The sequence below is a fragment of the Pyrus communis genome, chromosome 8 (genome assembly GCF_963583255.1).
Source record: "Pyrus communis chromosome 8, drPyrComm1.1, whole genome shotgun sequence".
NCBI classification, from domain to species: domain Eukaryota; kingdom Viridiplantae; phylum Streptophyta; class Magnoliopsida; order Rosales; family Rosaceae; genus Pyrus; species Pyrus communis.
Genome location: NC_084810.1, coordinates 8,209,528 through 8,230,301, shown reverse-complemented (window position 1 = coordinate 8,230,301; position 20,774 = coordinate 8,209,528). Strand labels below are relative to the sequence as shown.

The 20,774-nt window shown below is 37.5% G+C and overlaps 1 protein-coding gene across 1 annotated transcript; it reads left to right on the top strand.

Moving 5' to 3' along the window:
* The first annotated feature begins 17,927 nt into the window (after window positions 1-17,927).
* LOC137742889 (zinc finger CCCH domain-containing protein 20-like) lies at window positions 17,928-18,923 on the top strand. The gene has a single exon (XM_068482833.1). The coding sequence runs from the start codon at window positions 17,928-17,930 to the stop codon at window positions 18,921-18,923; it is 996 nt and encodes a 331-aa protein (XP_068338934.1).
* Window positions 18,924-20,774: the final 1,851 nt, after the last annotated feature.

Here is a 20,774-nt window from a genome sequence, read left to right as displayed (position 1 = left end):
TATAATAAAATCACGAGTACTAATGTAATCTTCTCTCTCCCCTACACATTTTCCCTAAAAGCAAAAAAACTGCTTCACACACACAGTGTGTGGGCTTAGACTAGTATATAAGGTTATCTCCAATTGAAGGGTTCAAAGGGTTGAAAATAACTAAAAAATCATCTTTAACCAAAGGCCAAGAACTGGACAAAAAAGGTTCAAGGTGCCAACATTAAACAACATTAAATAACATGAAACAATATTAAATAATATTAAACAACATTAAATAACATTAAACAACATAAAAAAAATAATTTGCAACATGAAAATTATTAACAATCCATAACATAAAATTATTGAGGTAATTTAATTTAAGTAACCATAGTAATTCAATTAAAATAATAAATTATGTTTGCCTCTATGACCCTTAGATGATTTCTTTTCACAAGACTATGTTTGGCCTTTGGCCCTCTGGTCCCTCGGTTGGAGATAGTAAGAAATATGATATTGCATTGTTCATTAAAATATTAATTTCTTGGAATGCCAGATGGTTAAAACGAGTCTTTTGATCCACCTTCGGTTGGAGATGGCCTAAGAGATGAATTGGTGAAGCCGAAGTGTTAAGTTACAGTTAGGGAGGACTAGACTAGTTTAGAATCTTAAGTGTTAGGTTAAGCAAGACAAAAGAGAATATACGGATCATCTACGTAATTTTAGGAAAACTAATGATTAAAGAAGAGGGCACAGTAAAGGATTGATGACCAGATAATCCCTCAGAATGATCATTTTTTTGTACGTAAAAGTTTAATTATTCATAATGGACAAGTGATATATAAATAGAATGTTATAAAAAATCAGAGTGCGAAGTACGTAATTGGTGATAGCCTTTTTGGTCTGTTGTATGACTTTAACTTTCCTTCTAAGAGCATTGGGTAGACAAAGGGAAAAGGCAAAAATGTATCATATTGACATAGATGTCACTTGTCTTATTCCTCCAGATAAAATACTTTATTGCAAATAGAGACATATGACCCCATTTTGCCTACAATAGTGTGAGTAGGCAAAATTGCCTACTTTATAGATATAGTCAAACTTTGCCTACTCGATTGCATACTTCATTAAAGATGCTCTAGGTTGGAGAATATTTTTCACAAGACGACTGTAAGGTCAAAGTGGATATATGGTACTAATAAAGGCAAGGGAAAAATATCGTGGATAGGGTTGTGAAAACAAACACTCTTTATCAAAGATTGTGACAAAAAAAAGCATGCCACAAGATAGTGCTGAATGGAAGAAAAGGTGCAAATTAGTCTGGGATTGATGCTGATCCGTTTAGCATTTGTACTCGCAAAAAGAGAATTTCATATAGCTGATAATTTACTTTGGTGCAGAATTCCCTTACCAAAGGCGTTTAATTGCTATCAAAAGTGGTCTGTTTATTATGGGCTTTGTTAGATCGTCAAACTCCATTTTTGAATGATTTTTATTCATTATTTCGTTTTGATTTTTCAGGATTTGATCGCTTGTACACCTATGAGAACCCCAGCAGGTCATCTTTGCTTACGGAAGGTATCCATGATGACAACAACAACAACTATGCATCACACCAGGTGGTAAGTTTATTAATCCTAATCATGGTGAACACATCTTCTAAATTACAAATCACCATTTAACATATACAATTTCGGGTCTGTGATGGTACCAACTCCAGTGAACCGCGTCCACTCAGCGTGAGTCCCCGTGCTTGCACTGACAATGATAAGCTGGGAAATAGGGCAGTGGTAGTAGTAAAAACTGATGTTTTCATTTTCAGGGCTCTGATGTTTTCATTCCAAGTAGGTCATCTTTACATTGCACTGGTCCTCATGCTGATGGTGACTATCAGGAGCAAGATAATGTGGTAAGGAAAGATATTAAAACCCATGACCATAATTAAACCAAAAATTATAACTTTGACATATTGGCTTGCAATATTTTTAAAACTTCAGTTGAATTGATTTTCTCAGGGCTCTGATGAATTCAACCCCAGCGACTCGCTTTTACCATCTCCTTTGTTTTTCTTCACTATTTCTTCTGAGATACGTGTGATTTTTGTTCTTTTCTAATAGTAAGCTTATAGATAGTAATAGGGCTCATAAAGTTCATAGCTGCAGGCATGTGTTGGTTCAAATCCCAGCGAGGATGTTGCAATTAGCGTTGGTGATCTGCACGGTGAAAACACTGTTTTCGACCAAGCACATAGCAGGCCAAGAGTAATGATTTAACTGATCATACTTGTTGAACCAGCATTTTTTCAAAAATCTCTTGTGAGCTGGTTCATTTGAAATTATTATAACTTCCTTGTAGGTTACTCCATCAGGGTGCATCTTTATTCTCAATAGCATCGGATTAGAAATATTGTCGGCCGGTTTTGATCAGGTTTCCTCCCCACGCAAGCCTCTTTATGCACTAATCAGTTTGTTGTTGGCTATTGTCGGTGTGGTTACTTGCATCTGGGAGCTCATTCCCGGTCGAATGAAGGAGAAGGGTAAAGATGCATCTTCAAATAGCATGGTTTATCGTTCGTTGCCTGACATCTTTGGATTGGGTCTTGCTGTAATTCAATGTGTTTGCTCGGCAGAGCAGTATTATTTCCACCATCAGCAAACTGGTAATCCCATGAGACTGTCCCCCGTGGCTCTCTATTTCTATGTTTGTTTGGTGATTTTAAAGTACAATTGGAGGGTGTAATCGATTTGAATTTCAGAATATTTTAAATGACATTTTATAAAGTGACTAATTATTAAACATTTTAATGGATTCTATAATTCCATATAGATTTGTATGTATTTCTGTTATAGATTTACTTGTATGGACTTATTTAATGAATTACGTAGGATTTGCCTTAAACGGATATCCTTGTAGTTTGTCTTAATCAATCCGGAAGATCTGAAAATGAATTAAAAAGAGAGGTTAGAAATACAACTTGATAAACACAAATTCCCGACGATAAAAATTGAAATAGATCAAAAAGACATGCCACCTGAGGTGGGGAGGCAGCAGGAATCAGATCTCTACATTGAGCATCCATATTCTTCCATGGAACATGGTAAGCAATTTTATACCTTTCATGATTAAGAGCTCAAATGCCTTCTCTGGTTATCTCTCTTGTCACCAGGGCTCTCGATCGAGGTTCCCCTGCCTTGAATTCGAGACTTTGGCAGAGCATTGGAGCTGCAACTTGGAAATAGGTAGGGAGATAGGATATTCCAAACTAATAAGGGAGAAATGAGCAGCTACGAATTTGCATTACTTTATTAACCCCCTTCAGCTTCCTCCCTCTTTCCTCGCTCTTTCCCTCCGCCTGCAACACGGGATTTGGAATACTTTATTACACCTCCAGTTTCCTCCCTCTTTCTGGGAAGGTTCTTTGCTTTCATTTCACATTTAAAAGTAAGAATTTAATTGAAGTTCGTGTAACTTCTGCTGGCAACTTCGTCAGAGTGGATCCTGTTACTCGCTAACCTTGGCCTAGAGATTCTGTCGGCTGCTTGTGATCAGGTTTCCTCCCCACGTAAGCCTCGGTATGCACTAATTGGTAAGCTATTGGCAATTGTGGCATACTTCTTGCATCTGGGAGCTCGTTCACAATGGTATAAAGGAAAGAGTTGTATTGAGGAGGGGGAAAGTTATGGTGCTTTTATTATCCACCTCCATATAACATGCTTTATGGTACATTCCCTGAAATTTTTGGATTAGTTCTTGCCATTGTTCAATGCATTTGCTCGGCAGTGCAGTATTATTACCTCTGTCGGCATGCTACTAATCCTATAAAACTGTCCCCTTTTCCTGTTTTATTCTTTTTCGGTTTGGTTGATTTAAAATTAGTTAAGACTCAGAGGTACACCGTTGATGACACCCTTGGGAATGGTGCTTAACCAAAGACAGACTAGATTTGAGTGAACACAAAAATGATTCTCAAAGAATAAGATCGACCAGCGGAAGGTTTTCTTAGCAGGGAAGCATGCCTTGAAGTTGTCACCTTTAACGTATAACGAAAGCTCATATATAGCTTCTTTGTAGAAATAGAAGATCCCTGTTCAATAGATTATCAAGATCGTTTATGTTTAGCGGAAGGCTTTGAATTCTACAATTGTCCAATCACATCCTAGTCATTCAAAATGAGATGATTGCCATGGAGATTTTATGAAATACAAGTTCGACTCATGAACAGTGAGTTTGATGCTAATTTATTATGCTGGCCCATTGTTTGGCTTAGCCTAAATCCCTCATCCATTTAATGTAAAGTATGTATATGAAAAAAATGAGCCTGTATCTGTAACATATAGAACTCTTCTTCTTCCCGAAATTTAGGAAATTCATAAACCAGTTGTCTTACTGATAGTTCCACATCTGTACCACTCTAGCAAGTAAATGAAGTCGCAAATAAATACATGATATTCGGGTATTTCACATCTCTTGAGCAATAAAGTATGTGCTCAAAATTGTTAATAAAGTCATTATGTATGCCATTCAATGGTGAAACGCTGATACCATTTCTTCTCTACCCATTTTTGTAGGCTTCAAGATCCTGACGATGTTATAACAGAAACAACATTTTATATTAGATAGAACATAGTTTGGACCTGATCATAACATTAACATGGAAAATATAAGCAGAGCATCCAAACTCATCCTGTACACTCATCTAGGAAGTACTGAATCTTACAGTGTCAATTATTTCAGATATCACAACTAATGCCTCTTCTTTGTCTAAATCGATCGTAATGTTCTATGATACCATATCAAATTATTTGCTGCGTAAAATTGCTGGTTAAATTAAGAGCCATCCTTGTTGCAGCATTGAAGAATCACTATGCTTATAATTATGGATACGAAAAAATTTCTCTACTGTAAATATAAATGTGTCAATAATGCAAAAATCTTAACAAATATAGTTCGCTGGTTCCTCTACTGATTGTTACTGTGTAATCTCTTGCGTAGGTGCTCCAGAGCTTTCAGTATAAGCAGGTTATTTTGGACGTGAAATTGCAGGGTATGATATCCAGACTCAATGTTGAGATATGTAATGCAGATTCGTCTTGTCAACAATGCCATTACTTACTGTTTCTGCTGACGTTCGTAGGACCTGCTACTTGACTGCACAGGAAGTATTCTGAATGGGTTGTGCTGATCTATTATTGGCTTTACCGCGATGCTTTAGCTGAACGTGTGATTCTGATTCTTTCTCTTGAATTTTTCTGCTTGTCAATGTGGAGGGATAATCAATACTGATTTTTCTATGCTTTACGATTTTATGTGTTCTTCCATTTGTTAGGGTCCACATGAGACTTCATCTTCTTTTCAATTGTCTTACCTCTGTTTAAGTTGTTAGAATAATTGGATGAGTTGTGTATTTGGGGGTTAAAATCTGTTGTTTTCACCTGCTGTGATTCTATTTTGGTCCGCTTTTTTTCAGATTTTCCCTGTTTGTGTTGGTTTTGGAGGTGACATGTGTATTTGAGAAATTCAATTTCTTGGGTTGGTTAGGATGGGTTTTGAGTTTGCAATACTAGGCAGAAGAGTTGTTATAATTCCTACTGTTCATATATGTTATTTTCCTTCAATGATTTTGTGGTGACTTTTCTTCACCGTCTTGGTGAATGCGTTCCTTTTTCTCTTGGTCCAGGTATCGTTTGGTATGCAGACGAGACGGGACGGAACAGAATGGGACGGGACGGGACGGAACGGAACGGAACGGAACGGGAGCAAAGATGCCCTCGGATGGAAACAAGGAGGAAGAAGAAGGAGACGAAGAGATTATAATTTTGTGCTCCACGGATGTGGAACGAGTCGTTCCAGGGGGGTGAGGTGGAACGAAAATTCACCTAAAACTCGTCCCGTGGAACAGCTCGTTCCACCCGTTTTAGACTCACCAAACGTGGGACGGAACGCCTTGTCCCACTCTGTTCCGTTCCGTCCCACATACCAAACGGTACCTTATTGTCATAATACTAATATGGATACAAATACGAATTACCACGGAATTCTTTGTTGGCTCCTCATTGCCAAATATATTCAGTTGTGACATCAACTTAGAGTAGAAGAAAGAATCTGAACTTTCCAATCTGGAAACGTGCAATTTTGCACTGGAACTGGATCAAGAAAGGCTAAAAGATGAGTTTGCTTAGGTTCAAGTTTTGACCCATCATCCCAAGTTAACTTACTTTAGGCTATATATATATATATATAAGACCTATTTTGTAAGGCCTCCATGCTAGTTTTTCTGAGAAATATAGGCACAGAAATGAATTTGCAGAACCTACTTTCAATTAATGATGGGGAAGCTTCTATGCTACAATTTGCATACATAAACATATTAATATAACATTATGTTGTGTGTTTAAATACGGGCTGGGAAGTCTATCAATGTTGAAGATTGGACTGAGTAGGCTTGCGGTTTGTGGCTTGTAAATCTTTCCTGATATTCTCATGTATTAGATATAGTTCTATGTTTATTGGATTTGAGATAATCATATGTAAATAAATTTTTATGCTTACAGTTTTATGCATTTGGTTGGTGAAATATTCTTGACTTTTAACTGCATAATTGTCAAAGTACAACCTTAAAACCAATTAACTTCCTCTTGATTTAGAAGTCAGTGACAGTGGGAGGAAATGAGTATACTGTTTAACACTTGGTTGTTGTGGAGTCTTAAATTGTTGAGAATCCTGTTTTGTATATCTGCAGAAATGTCAATACGTACTGTAACGATGACACTAATCCCAGTCTTAAAGAGATTACTAAGTAAAATATTTGTAATCTCTCAAACCATCATCAAGGAGAAGTTAAATTTGATACCCTAATTACTGTTTTTTTCTGTGTCGTCATCTTTGCAAAAGAGGATGGTTTATAGCATTGTTTGTCTGATTGGTTTTGACAGATTTAAGCTTACGAAACTATTGCAGGTTCTAAAAATGTGGGGGAAATACTGGAAGCAAGCGGGGCCAAACTATTTCTCTGTGGTTTAAAACGACTATACTGTACGGATTTTTGTTTTTGTTGTACAATCTTTGCACAATCTTGATTGTAGACGTTAGTTTTGGAGGTGAAATTAGATGTTTGTTAAGTCCATGCAGGTTGGCTGATTTGAAATAATTCAAGAAGCCTACTGAAATCTATGCTAGATGTAAGTTCTATAGAGATACTGTAAGAAATAATCTGATCTTTATCGAAAGAAGAATATGCTCGACTTTAGATAGGTGTAAGTCTAATAATGAGCGCTTTTTTCTGTGAGAGTAGTTACCATTATTTATATTGACAAACAATCCTTTTGATTCTCCTATTAGAATCCTTGTAGGAATCCACATTCTGAGTTTCAATCATATATAAACTAGAACATCCAAACCTCTTTCAATAAGACTTTTCTAAACCAATTTAACATCAAACATCTGGCCAAAATACACCTACACTTCTGCACAAATTCTTACAGATACTGCATAAATTTGATATTGGAGATTGAATCCTTAATAGAACAATATAACAATAAAACTAGACAACGTAAAATCAAGAGTTTCAGAACTACAAGTTCTAGACATGAATCGTCTATGTGAGAAGAATAGTGAGATTCAAATGCCCTCAGCTTTCTTCTTTTTTGAATCAAATGACTTCAAATCATGATTTATATTTCTTTTCTATGTAAGAATGATTAATAAGCTCCAGGTTTGGATTTTTTTTATTTTTTATTTTTTATTTTTGGCTTTAATTTCTTGTCTTTCATAGTCATAATTGAGAAATTTCAGGTCCTAGCATGATTCAAATCAAGAACTTAGGTCCTGATATCTTTGATTATAATTATGTAGTAATATACAATATCATGATAGCGTGTGTATAGGACTCAATATACACAAAATAATTTGAATGTGTAATGTACTAATAAAAGTAAGGATGAAGTACCTAAAACTCCCCCAATCTTTTAGTGTCATTCGATATTGGTCTTAATCTTTTTAAACATTTCAAACGGGTATCCATTCTATTAAAAATATCACATACGTTAAATCCCAAAGTGCTTACTTGTCTCCAATGTAAATAGAAGGTCATGGAAGTATGGGCTCCACCAACTAACGGTCACCACTACCCTCTTCAGGTCATCACCTCTAAACCCAACGCATAACCACAAACTTCACCCTACAACTTAAGTTGCTAACATCAAGAAGAAAGCCATGCAGGTTGCTAAAATGGTGTGGACTGCCATGATGTGGTCACCACCATTTTCACTGCCTACAAAGAAAAATTGAAAGCTTTACAAGTCAAGAATCGGTGAATGAGGAAATCACCTAAGCAGAAACAAGCTCCTTGAAACTCTATCTAAATTCTGAACCCTCTTCTTTGTTAGGCGGTTTCTTGACCTTTTCCATTTTATTCATGAATTTGTTTATTTATTTTTTCATCTTCATGTCCCTTCGAAGTTATTTTTACTAGTATTTTAGTGTACAAGTAAGCAAATAAGTGGGACCCATTATTGCCACATGTATATTTAGCGAAAAAAAAAAATTAGGACTTAATGGATGTGATATTTTCAATAAGTTGGGTACTTATTTGGAATGTTTAAAAAATTGAGATCAATTTGGAATGATACCAAAAGGTTAGGGAGTTTTAAGTATTTAATCCTAAAAATTATATTATACAAATTCATATACTCTCGTAATTGCAGGTCTGAGTCCAATTAATTTTTAGGACTTCGGATTTTAAGACTCTTATATTATTTCAATTTAGAACTTCCGGTTCTATAGAATTATATATATATATATATATATTTTTTTTTATCAAAATAAAAAATGTTAAAGCACAAAACCACGAGTACAACCCGTGCCAGTACAATCAAATCTAAAAGCTTCCGTGGCGGATGAAGGAAGACAATATTCCCAGATTAAAGGGTTAACAGCTGATAAACCCTCACGAGCAATAACATCCGCCACAAAGTTCGCTTCCTTAAAAATATGCTTCATGTTGTAGGTCTATTTAACTGAGTTATTATAAGGGAATAGAGAGGGGGAGGCCAACGGCAATAAGAGAGAAAGGAGATAGATTTAATTGTTAGGTGTGTGTTGTATCATCCCACTGTGCCTTTTTTTTATAGTAGTAGGATAGGTTAAATCATTACCCTTTTAGGATTACAACTCTAAAAGGATATTAACAACTAAAGGGAATATTCAAAGATATCCCTAGATACACTAGGATTTACATAATCACATTCCTATTCTAAATATGACCGCAACACTCCCCATTCAGTGTGTAAATACTCAAACAAAACATCGCATCAGATCTTTAGCAGATAAGGTAGAACAGTTGATGAGCTCGTCATCACAACGCGCGAATACGAGTCTCAAATTTAAAGAAAGTACGCAGTGGTAGTAAAACTCACAAAACCTCGCTATGGTAAAATCCAAGGTATGGGGAAAACCCATAGACTAAGGAGAAAAGTGAGAAGTATGCATAATGTCTAAAACAAACGTCAAACAGGACGAAAGTAGTGAGCTTAACAGAGTACAATCATCCCAGGATGGGTGCCTCGTTAAAACCTCGTTAGGTAGCAAAAACCCAGTGGGAAAGTTGCTCCTAATCTTAAGAAAAAAAAGTACATTAAGATCAAGTGAGTATGCTTTAGGATACTCCCCCTGAGTTAGACATAACTTCCATATAAGAGAACCACAATTGATTCAATTCAGATAATTTACACATATCGATTCTTTGGACGAGCTTCTGAAAAGTAAACTTGGGCAATGACTTGGTGAAGAGATCAGCCAGGTTGTCCTGGGAACAGATTTGCTTGACTTCAATGTTCTGATGATGTCGTTGCGGATGAGAATAAAAGAACTTTGGCGCTATATGCTTCGTATTGTCTCCCTTGATGTATCATTTCTTTAACTGCTCGATACATGCTGCATTGTCTTCAAAGATCGTCGTAGGAAGGTCAACAACGGTAGTAAGACCACTAGTGTTTCGAATATGTTCCATGACTGCTCTCAACCAAAAAACACTCACACGATGCTTCATGCAGGGCGAGAATTTCATCATGGTTTGAAGAAGTTGCAACTAGTGTTTGCTTGGTAGACCTCCAAGGTATAGCGATGTCTCCAACGGTAAAGACATAACCCGTTTGAGAATGTGCCCTATGTGGGTCAGACAGATATCTAGCATCTGCGTAACCAATAAGACGAGAATCAACCCGAGAACGTGACCTATGAGGGTAGCAACTCTCAAGGATTCATGGGTATAGAACAAGCCCAAATCCGTCATACCTTTGAGGTAGCGAAAAATGTCTTTAACACCATTCTAGTGTCTGTGTGTGGGCACATTGTTGTATCTAGCCAAAAGATTAACAACGAAGGATATGTCGGGTCTAGTGCATTGAGCAAAGTACAATAAAGCCCCAATTGCACTTAGGTATGGAACTTCGGGTTCCAAAATCTCTTCCTCATCCTCCTTTGGATGGAATGGATCTCGTTTAGCATCTAGAGTCTGAACGACCATAGGTGTGCTTGAAGACTTCGCTTTATCCTCTTTAAAACGTCGCAACACCTTCTGGGTGTATTTCGATTGATGTATTAGGACTCCATCCGAAAAATGCTCGATCTCCAGGCCAAGGAAATATCAAGTTTTTTCCCAAGATCTTTCATCTCAAATTCCGATTTCAGGTAAGTGGCAATTTCCTCAAGCTCTGCGGAAGTTCCAATAAGGTTCATGTCGTCGACATAAACTGCAACAATTGCAAATCTGGAATGTGATTTCTTTATGAACACACATGAGCATAATCTGTTGTTCAAATAACCCTGACTTGTCAATATTCACTTAGACGGTTATACCACATCCGCTCGGATTGTTTTAATCCGTAGAGTGATTTCCTCAATTTAATTGAGAAAGTGTTCCGTGGTCTAGATTCCCATAGAGATATGCAGTTAGCACGTCCATAAGCTGCATATTCAGTTTTTTGGAAGCTACCAAACTGATTAGGTAGCAGAACGTTATGACGTCCATTACGGAGGAATACGTCTCCTCGTAATCAATCCTAGGGATCCGAGAGAAGCCTTGCGCTACGAGGCGTGCTTTGTATCGCAATATTTCATTTTTCTCATTACGCTTCCTCACAAAAACCCACTTGTAGCCTATGGGCTTCCTATGTGGTGGAGTATGAGTAATAGGTCCAAACACCTTACATTTCAAAAGCGAATCGAGTTTGACCTGGATTGCTTGTTTCCAGTTTAACCAATCCGTTCTACGTTGGCATTCATCAACAAAATATGGTTCAATATCATCGCTAAGCATTAGTAGCTACTGTGCACGCAAATGCATCGTCAATGACCATCTCATTTTGATTCCAAACCTCATCCAATATTGCGTAGTGGACCGAAATCTCGCAATTTTTAGGAGGTCGGGTTGTCTCGTTTAAGACATCACCATAATCTAGAATAACCTCATGCGTTGGAATAGATGAGTAAGGGATGGTCGGATTCAAACTAGGGTCACTAGTTGGTGCCAATTTCCTCTTCCAGGGTTGTGAATCCTTTGAACCAATGGGTCTGCCATGCTTTAGGGTCGGAGTAGATGATTGGCTAGCTGCCAATATACCGGGTTGTGTGGAAGGTGCGTCCTCCCCACCTTCCGGGACGGTCCGACCTTCCTAGGCGGGATTATGATGTACACGGGGTACATCTATCCTTGCAGGTGCGTTTGCACTAGGTATATATGATCTCAAGGTTCTAAAAGATGCTACGCGCTAGTTGGGCGGCAGGCCTAGCGCCTAGGTGGCTAGGTGGATTTAATTAAATCTATTATATTTCATGTAAATAAGTGTCTATTTATACTTAAAATATATATAATTTCATCATAAACTACAAAATATAATGACTTATATAGTATGAACTATTGGAACATAATGAAAACATGGGAAACAAGCATATAATGTGTGTTCATTTAAATATTCAACAAGTCTCTTACAATTTATTGAAAAAAATAAAATGCAAAATGAAAGTTATCTATTTCTGTTTAAGTGAGTCGCAATCTAGGCGGGTCTTGGCAGGCTAGGCGAGTGCCTACATTGTCTAGGCGAGTGCCTCAGTAGGTTTAGGCACCCTTTCTTACTTTTCAAACGCCTAGGCATTAATCGGGGCGTTGACCGGCCGCCTAGCACTTAGGCGGGGCCTAGGCAGCGCTTGGCGGGGATTTTTAGAATAGTGTATGATGTCGTCACCTTTGCTAGATCAGTAAAAGCATCTGGCATACTCTGAGCAATGTTCTGAATATCTATAATTCGTCGCACCTCAATTTCAAACTGGGTAATGCGGGGATCTAAACGAGACATAGTGGGAGTATACCACGACAATTTGCGGCGTTCTCCAAGAACGTTAGCCTGCTTATCTCCCCTAACGACGGGAAAACTGTCTCATCAAAGTGACAATTCGCAAAACGTGCGGTAAAGAGATCTCCTGTCAAGGGCTCTAAATAGCGAATTATAACCGACATAGATTCCCATTTTTCTCTAAGGACCCATTTTGGTATGTAGTGGCGGCGATATTGGTGACATGCTCCGATCCCGATATTCTTCTAATAATAGCATGGGTACGTGCTGACCGATACCAGAGGGTGACGAAGCCATTTAAAACATGCATACCAATAAAAATATGTAATTAGAAAGAGATCTCAACCGCCTTCTCTGGTTGTCCCCTGCAAACACATAGACATGGGCCATGGCTATGGGTCTGGCTTGCTAAAAATGGCGATGGGTTTCATTTGCAGAAAATGGCGATGGGAAATGGGTTTGGAAGCAGCAGAGAAGCTGAGAAGAGAGAAGGCTGTTGCGTTTTTGCCCGAGACGGCGCTATGCTTGCACTCCGTGTTTTCTCACCACTCCCGGTCCCGTCTTCGTTATCAGGTAGTTTCTTACCTTTCTTCATTTTTTGTCCATTGTGTTTATTATTTGGCTATCATTGTTTTTGTTTAGCTGTGTGCCGTGAGACTCACCCATGGACTCCTCTCTCCCCGTGCACCCCTGCAGTTTCTGTTTCCTCGCTCTTTCTTCTTTCTCTTCCATCCGTCTTCAACACGTTATTTTAATTACTTTACTTGCATTTATTGGCACACTTTCTGTGGGTAAATATTTTGTTTTTTAAGAGAGAGAAAGCATGAGAGTGGGACTGGGAGTCTGGGAGTGGAAATTACATTCTCCAGTTTCCTCGCTCTCTCTTCTCTCTTTTTTTTATCTGCAACTTGTCAATTTTATGATACTCTTTTGATTTAGATTGTGGAATTACCAGGAAATAGACTAAAGATTGAGATAAAGCCTTTTCAATCGACCAAAGGACGTATAATTTAGACTCCAAATTTTACGTCGATATCCTGTCGAAAGTTTCCAGTTCTTGCAGAGGAGAGAACAATATTATTTTGAATTCAAAATTATTCATTTTTTTATCAGATTTTGTATTCCCTCAGAATTTCTTGGTAAATACCACGAAAGGTTTCCGCACTCCAACGGCGGGGCATTTTTTTGGCCACTAGAAGGTAGTAGCAACATTCCCCTCTCTTTACACGTAATGAACTCTCGTCATCACTACTGTGGGGATTTTTGTTTGGAAATTATTATTAGCACTCTAAAAATTTTATTTAATATTTTAAATTTTTTTATAATTAGAAAGAAAAATACATTTGTGAAGAGTGTAAATAGAAATTTTTGGAGTGCTAATAACAGTTTCATTTTGTTTTTGTTTTATTTTTAGAAAAGTTTTAAATTTTAAATTCATTAAAATTTAAACTGTGTTGAATTATTTTAACTCCTTTTAGTTCAATTGTAATTTTTAAAATTGTTGAAGAACAGTTTATAGTATTTTAAATACTTTCTATTGCCCTCTTCTATATCTATATTTATAAAGCCCGAAAACAAAAATATGTCTCATTCATAATCCCAAATTACCCCCTTTAATTGAAATTTAAAATAAAACAATTTAATAATAACAAAATCAAATTAACAGAACAAAACCACCCACTACATGAACATTGTTCTTTCTTTATTTTAAATTTTGAAAAATAAAAAAAAATAATATTATATAAAAAAAAATTACAATAAGATGTAAAAGAGCAAACCATGAGTAAATGACGTTTTATATATGGAAGAAAGATTGCTATAAACTATAGACGCGTTAACTGATCGGATCAACAGCAAAAGAAATTGCAAGGAAGCTGTTGGAAGACGGAAATGGAGATGGAGCAATATTTGTGTGGTCCTAGTGTCGTCGTTGGAGTAGTGACACCCACTGACACTGCCTCCCCCCCCCCCTCCTCCTCTCTCTCTCTCTCTCTCTCTCCAATCACCATAAGTTGGCTGGAAGGTTCCTTTTTATGAAAGAGATCATGGAAGGTTCCTTTTTATGAAAGAGATCATCTCCTAATATCTTTCACTAAAGTCACATAATCAAGTAATCCAGATCCTTAAAATTTGATTAAACGACAAAATTTAAGGGCCTTGATCACTTGATTAGGTGGCTTTGGTGGAAGAGATTAGGAAAAGATCTCTTCCCTCCTTTTTAATGGAAAAGTATCCATGCCAGATCTTTTTCCTAGGGATCCTAAGGATCTTATGATCTTAACTGTTCATCGTGCGGTCAATTTTCATTAGGTACTATTTATATTTAATTTTAAATTTTAAATTTTAAAATGATTTCTAACTACACGATATATGATGAACGGTCACGATTAAGTAATTCCTATGATCCCCAGGTAAAGGATCTGGTGAGGATCATTTTCCAAATTGCATCTATTCTTTAAATAATTTAAAAATAGATTATAAAATTATTAAAAACTTTACCATTTTGCTTATATATATATATATATATATATATATATATATTTATAAGGCTAGGCAAATGGGACCTGGACTCGTGGGTTGGGGTGGGTAATTGCAATTCGGGGCGGGTACATATATTGTAAATTCCAAACGGGGCAAAGTGGGGCAAGTCCATTTTATTAGTGGGGCAGGGCGGGTACAAATTTCAGAGAAAACCGGCCCATGGCCCGAACCGTTTCCATCGTTCATTGTAGGGAGATTAAATCTCCACCGTTTATTTCTTAGGTTATGTAGAATTCTCCAGACTTCTAGAGTCCTAAATCCTGACTTCGATCATAGTGGCCTCCAAATCCTAACTCCTTTCGACCTAGATCTCGAATTCTCTTAGCTCCGTCCGCTCAAACGTAGTCGTCGATGGTGTTGTCGTGGTTGTAGTAGTCGAGTTGCTTGTTATCAACCTGCAACGCCGTCGAGTCGTCTCCAGCAGTGCCATCGAGTCGTCGCCAGCAGCGCCCTTGAGTCGTCGGGGGTTAGTCGGTCTCCATGAGCAGCCTCTTTGTTCTTTTCGGGATTCGTCGTTGTCCCAGTCATCTTCGCCTTTCTCAGTTCACAACTTCACTGTTAGCCTCCTCGATGCCGAAATTCACATCCTTGTCTGTCAAATCCAAATCTTTACCACCAATATTCAAATCCACAGAATTGGCTTTCGGCAATACATCTTTAGCCTCCAAAACCCTAGACCCACAAACTGGAGCAGCATCTCTAGCGGAATTGGTTGGAATAGAGGTGGCGGGAGCTAGGGTTTGGGAATTGGGTGGGTGAGAAACAGAAGGATTAGAGTGCGGAGCTGCAAAAAGGATCTTGTCCTCTTCGTCGAGGATGTTGGGATCGATCGAACGGTGGAAAGACTGGGGCACGACGGAGGATTGGTGGGGTTGAGGTGCAGATGATGACGATGGTTCAGACGATTAGAAGGATGAAAGAATGTCAGTGTAGAGATCTCCAAATTAGTCGTCGTCTTCCATTAGAAAAGAGGGAGCTTTAGAGAGAGAAAGTGTGTTCTAGAGGGAGAGAAAAGGGAAGAAGAAGGTTTTGATGTCTATACCTTGCTATCGTATGACCCGTAGGAATTGGCTTGTTTCAAAAGGGCTAGGTTAGGTCCGAATCTCATTTTGAAAAATCCAAAACCCGCCCCGTGTTATTTATAAATGGGTTCGGTTTCCTTCAATTTTGTGCCCAACTCGGCCCGTGCCCACCCCTAATATATATAGATCACTAGATTACTAAAGGATAAACATATTAATTGACAGTGTCAACAACGGGAGGAGGCCTTAGTGATGGAGATGGACATGCAGATGAAAAGTTACTTGAAAGACAGCAATGTTGGTATTGTCATCGGAGTAGTGACGCCCACTGACAGCAATGTTGGTGTTGGAGTTGGAATAGTGACGCCCAATGGCACTGCCAATCACGAACATGCTGCTCAGGTTCTCCTCCCTCCCTCCCTCCCTCCCTTCCTTCCCCTCCCTTTCTCCCCTTTCATTTTCCAATCAATTAAGTTCATTAGTTCCCCTATACCAAATTTCTATATGCATCGTTGCCAACTCATTTTTCCAACTTTCAACCTTCAGCCCTTGCTCAAGTTGCGGATCGCAGCCTTGTTTTTGTTGCATATCAATTTATGGAAGGTGCGTGTGGTTACTCTGAAAGACGCAAGGCTATTGCCTGTTGGTTGGCTGTTTTGCTCGTTATGTTACATTATTTTTGTATGATTCTAGTGCATATACGGTTGTGCAGTAGAACGTAGTTGGGAGATGAACAAGATAGATACAACTGAGCATGCAATTCCAACTAGGTACTATTGCTACAGGTGTCGTCATCTGGTCACTGTGGATGCCGAAGTCGAAATCAAATGCCTTTTCTGCCAAGACGGCTTCATCCAAGCATGCGAGGGTGTTAACTCTTGCTACCTAACCATGTCATCCGAATATGAGCATTCTGAAAGTGGTTCGGATGGAGAGGTGTGCACCATTTTAATTTATCCTTTGATCAAACTTTCCTTGTCTTAGCTCTTAAACAGCCGTGGAGCCAGGTTAAGGGTTGCCTTGTAGCCCAGGTAGTTTTCGGTAAAAAATAAAATTTTACATGTAATTTTAATTGATTTTCGAATATAACCTACCATATATTTAATCACTAATCCGAATTCTCTAAGTTTAACTATATAAAATTATATAATACAGTTTACAAATCATCTATTTTTCTTACATCATGTTTCTCATCGCTTATTGTACATATATAAATTTGGATTTGTTTCAATTTTAACACGTATTTGTTTAATTACAAAACTTTTGGCTCACTTTGTAAATTTTTTTAAGCTAGCTAATACTATGAAAAATACAGTATCAAGTTTCTTTATTTATAAAGATTTTAATTTTTAAGCTAGTCCACTCGGTAAAAAATTTCTAGTTTTACTATTGCTCTTAGAACAAATATTTTCTTCTTGTATTCATTTATCATTCATAATTTCAAAACTTCGAAGTAATTTGGGCAATTAGAACATGAGCATGGAAATATATAAAGATTTGTTGTGAATTTATTCGGAGTTTTCTATTTTATATTGTTTCTTTGTTCCATTTATTTTTTTGTTGTCTTATGTTTAGGAAATACTAAGCGGAATCTCTTTAAAATTAAATATTTATGAACTCTATAATACTTTATGTTTTTTTTAATATTATTTTATAATATTAATATGAAAATTAATATTAAACTGTAAGTTGATAAAGTGTGTACATAAAATCTTCTTAATATTTCTTTTTTATGTTTACAAATTATTATTGACATTTCAAAACTTTTATTCTGTACTCCTTAATCTAGCCACAGTTCTCTTAACCGCGGTACGAACTGGAGCAGCACCTCCTAAAATTAATGTTAACCATTGGCCGAGAAACTCCCCGTACGGTACTCTTAACCGCGGTGCGAACTGGAGCAGCAGCTCCTAGAAGTTCTAACCCAACCACGGTGCCCCATTAACCCAACCACGGTTCAAAACCCACTTTATAAATTCACACCTCACTCACGTTTCCCCAAAGACCGCCATCCACCCCAAAAGGAAAATAAAAACCCACCAAAAAAATGACGCTCGGAGAACTGCACCGTCCCAATCCAACGGTCCACGTCCCTCCGTCGCTCCCACACGATGATTCGACGGCCGACATGTACTCACCGTCTCCCCTGAGCGGCAATGCAAACGGCGCTGACTTCAACAGCCCTTACTACCTCCACGAAGCCCTAACGACGCTCCAGTGCTACTTGCCTTCCAACGAGACCGACCTGGACTCCGACTCAGATATTTCCGGCCGCGAATCGGACGCGCCGATCGACGCCTACTCCTGCGACCACGTCAGGATGTTCGAGTTCAAGGTCAGGAGGTGCGCACGTGGCCCGTCACATGACTGGACCGAGTGTCCGTACGCCCACCCGGGGGAGAAGGCCAGGCGCCGCGACCCGAGGAAGTATCACTATTCGGGTACGGGCTGCCCCGATTTTCGAAAGGGTCATTGCAAGAAGGGCGACGCGTGCGAGTTTGCGCACGGGGTTTTCGAGTACTGGCTCCACCCGTCTCGCTACCGTACTCAGCCGTGCAAGGACGGCACCAGCTGCAAGCGGAGGGTTTGTTTCTTTGCTCACACGCCGGAGCAGCTTAGGGTTTTGCCTCAGCAGAGCCCCAGAGGCGGAGGCAACTCCCTCAACGAGGCCGAGTCGTATGACGGCTCGCCGCTGAGGCAGGCGATGGAGGCCGCTGCTGCTTCGTGTGTGAAAACTATGCCTTTCGTGTCCTCCCGGCCGGAAGAGTCGCCACCGGTATCTCCGATGAGCGGGCCTCTTGGGTTGGGCTCTATTAACGAAATGGTAGCTTCGCGTAGGAACTTGCAGTTCGGAAAGGTCAAGTCTTTTTCCTCTTCTCGGAATGTTCGGACGGGGGGATCTTCTGGGTTTGGGTCTCCAGTCTCTCCAGGGTTCGGGTCACCATGCGGGTCCATGGTCCGACCCGAATTCTCCAGCCTGCCTTCAACACCGACCCGAGTCCCGTCCCGTTCCGGAATTAGTTATTTGGTAACTAATAACTAATTTAATAACATTATTTTTCACCTACGAATTTTTTTTATAACTAACATTACACGCTTCTTAAGATATTGTACGCTTCTTAAGATATTGTGAACGCGTTTAAAAATAAAGAAAATAATTTTGAATGAATGAATTGTATTATTGTTAGGTTATTGCGAGATACTAATTAAAAAAAAAAAAAGATAAAAAATACTGTTATAAGGATAAAAATATCACTGTTACATTTAATTTAATGCATTATTTTGGGTTGTTTTTAAAGTTTTTGTTTGAAGGGTATTTTTTTTTAAAGTTTATAACATCAAAAAATACTATTTATTTTATTGTTGGTTTTATGTATAATGAGCATGTGCATAATGTATTTTTTGAATTATGACCTGTTACGTGTGATTTATACGTTTTAGATATATTTATATGTATAAATTGACAAAAAGAAAGTTATATATTTGATCTAAATAAATAATTTTAGATCATACTAAAAGAAACGTTATATAATAAAATCAATCTTTATCGGATTTGCATTAAAAAAAAAAATTAATAAACAACTGAATGAATTTCATTATTCTCAGTTTATTTTGAGGTAAGCTCACATTCATTTATTTTAATTGAGATAATATTGTTTGTTAAAAAAAAAATCATTTGACAATTAATTTAATTGTGTGCGAAAGATTTTTTTTTTATAATCGGTCTTACACCCCTATTAAGATGTTTTAAACGTGTTTAAAAATAGAGAAAATAATATTGAATAAACAATTGATTTAATCTTATTATTACTAATATATTGTGAGGTATTAATTAAAAAAATACAAAATATTAATTATTAAAAAAACACTGTTAAGTAACGAAAATACCTCTACATTATTTTGAAATGCTTTTGAAGTTTTTTTGTATTTGAGGTATTTTTATCCAAATATTTTGTTGAAGTTTGTTGACATAAAAAAATATTATTCATCTTTTGTGTTGGCTTTATATATATAGAAGAAATAAAGCAACTTAATCCACACAATAAAATTGATCTCGGTAGAGTAAATAATATTGAATGAACAGCTAAATCCACATTATTATTTGTATTTGAAAGATTTTTTTAAATGCTTTGAACGTGAATAAAAATAAAGAAAATAATGTTGAATGAACAACTAATTGAATTAAATTATTGATAACTTATTGTGAGGTAATAATTAAAAAAATTTAAAAAAATTATTAAAAAAATATTGTTAAAATAACAATATTTCTGTATTATTTCGAGATACCTTTGAAGTTTTTTATTTTAGGAGCATTTTATTCAAATTTTTTTGTTGAAGTTTGGTGACATCAAAAATACTATTCTTCATTTGTGTTGGTTTTATATTAATATATATGATCTATGAGATGCAATTTGAAAAATAGACAGTTTGGATTATTAAAAATCGATGTAGTATGAATCTCACAACTAATCTTTATTTTTATAAATAAAAAAATAGGATTCATTTCCTTAAAGATTTCATATGTAGATAGATCACTAGATTACTAAGGGATAAACGTATTAATTGACAGCCTCGACAGCAGGAGGAGGCCTTGGTGATGGAGATGCAGATGCAGATGAAAGGTTACCTGAAAGACAGCAATGTTGGTGCCGTCGTCGGAGTAGTGACGCCCACTGACAGCAATGTCGGAGTCGGAGGAGTAGTGACGCCCAATGGCACTGCCAATCACGAACTTGCTGCTAAGGTTCTCCCTTCCCACCGCTCCCCTCCCCCCACCACCCCCCGCCCCTCCCTCTCCCTCCCTTCCTCCCTCCAATCAATTAAGTTCATTAGTTCCACGATACCAAATTTCCATATGCATCGTTACCAACTTATTTTTCGTATTTTATTTCAA

Coding starts and splice junctions, on each gene's coding strand:
- LOC137742889 (XM_068482833.1), top strand. CDS start 17,928: ATGACGCTCGGAGAACTGCACCGTCCCAATCCAACGGTCCACGTCCCT.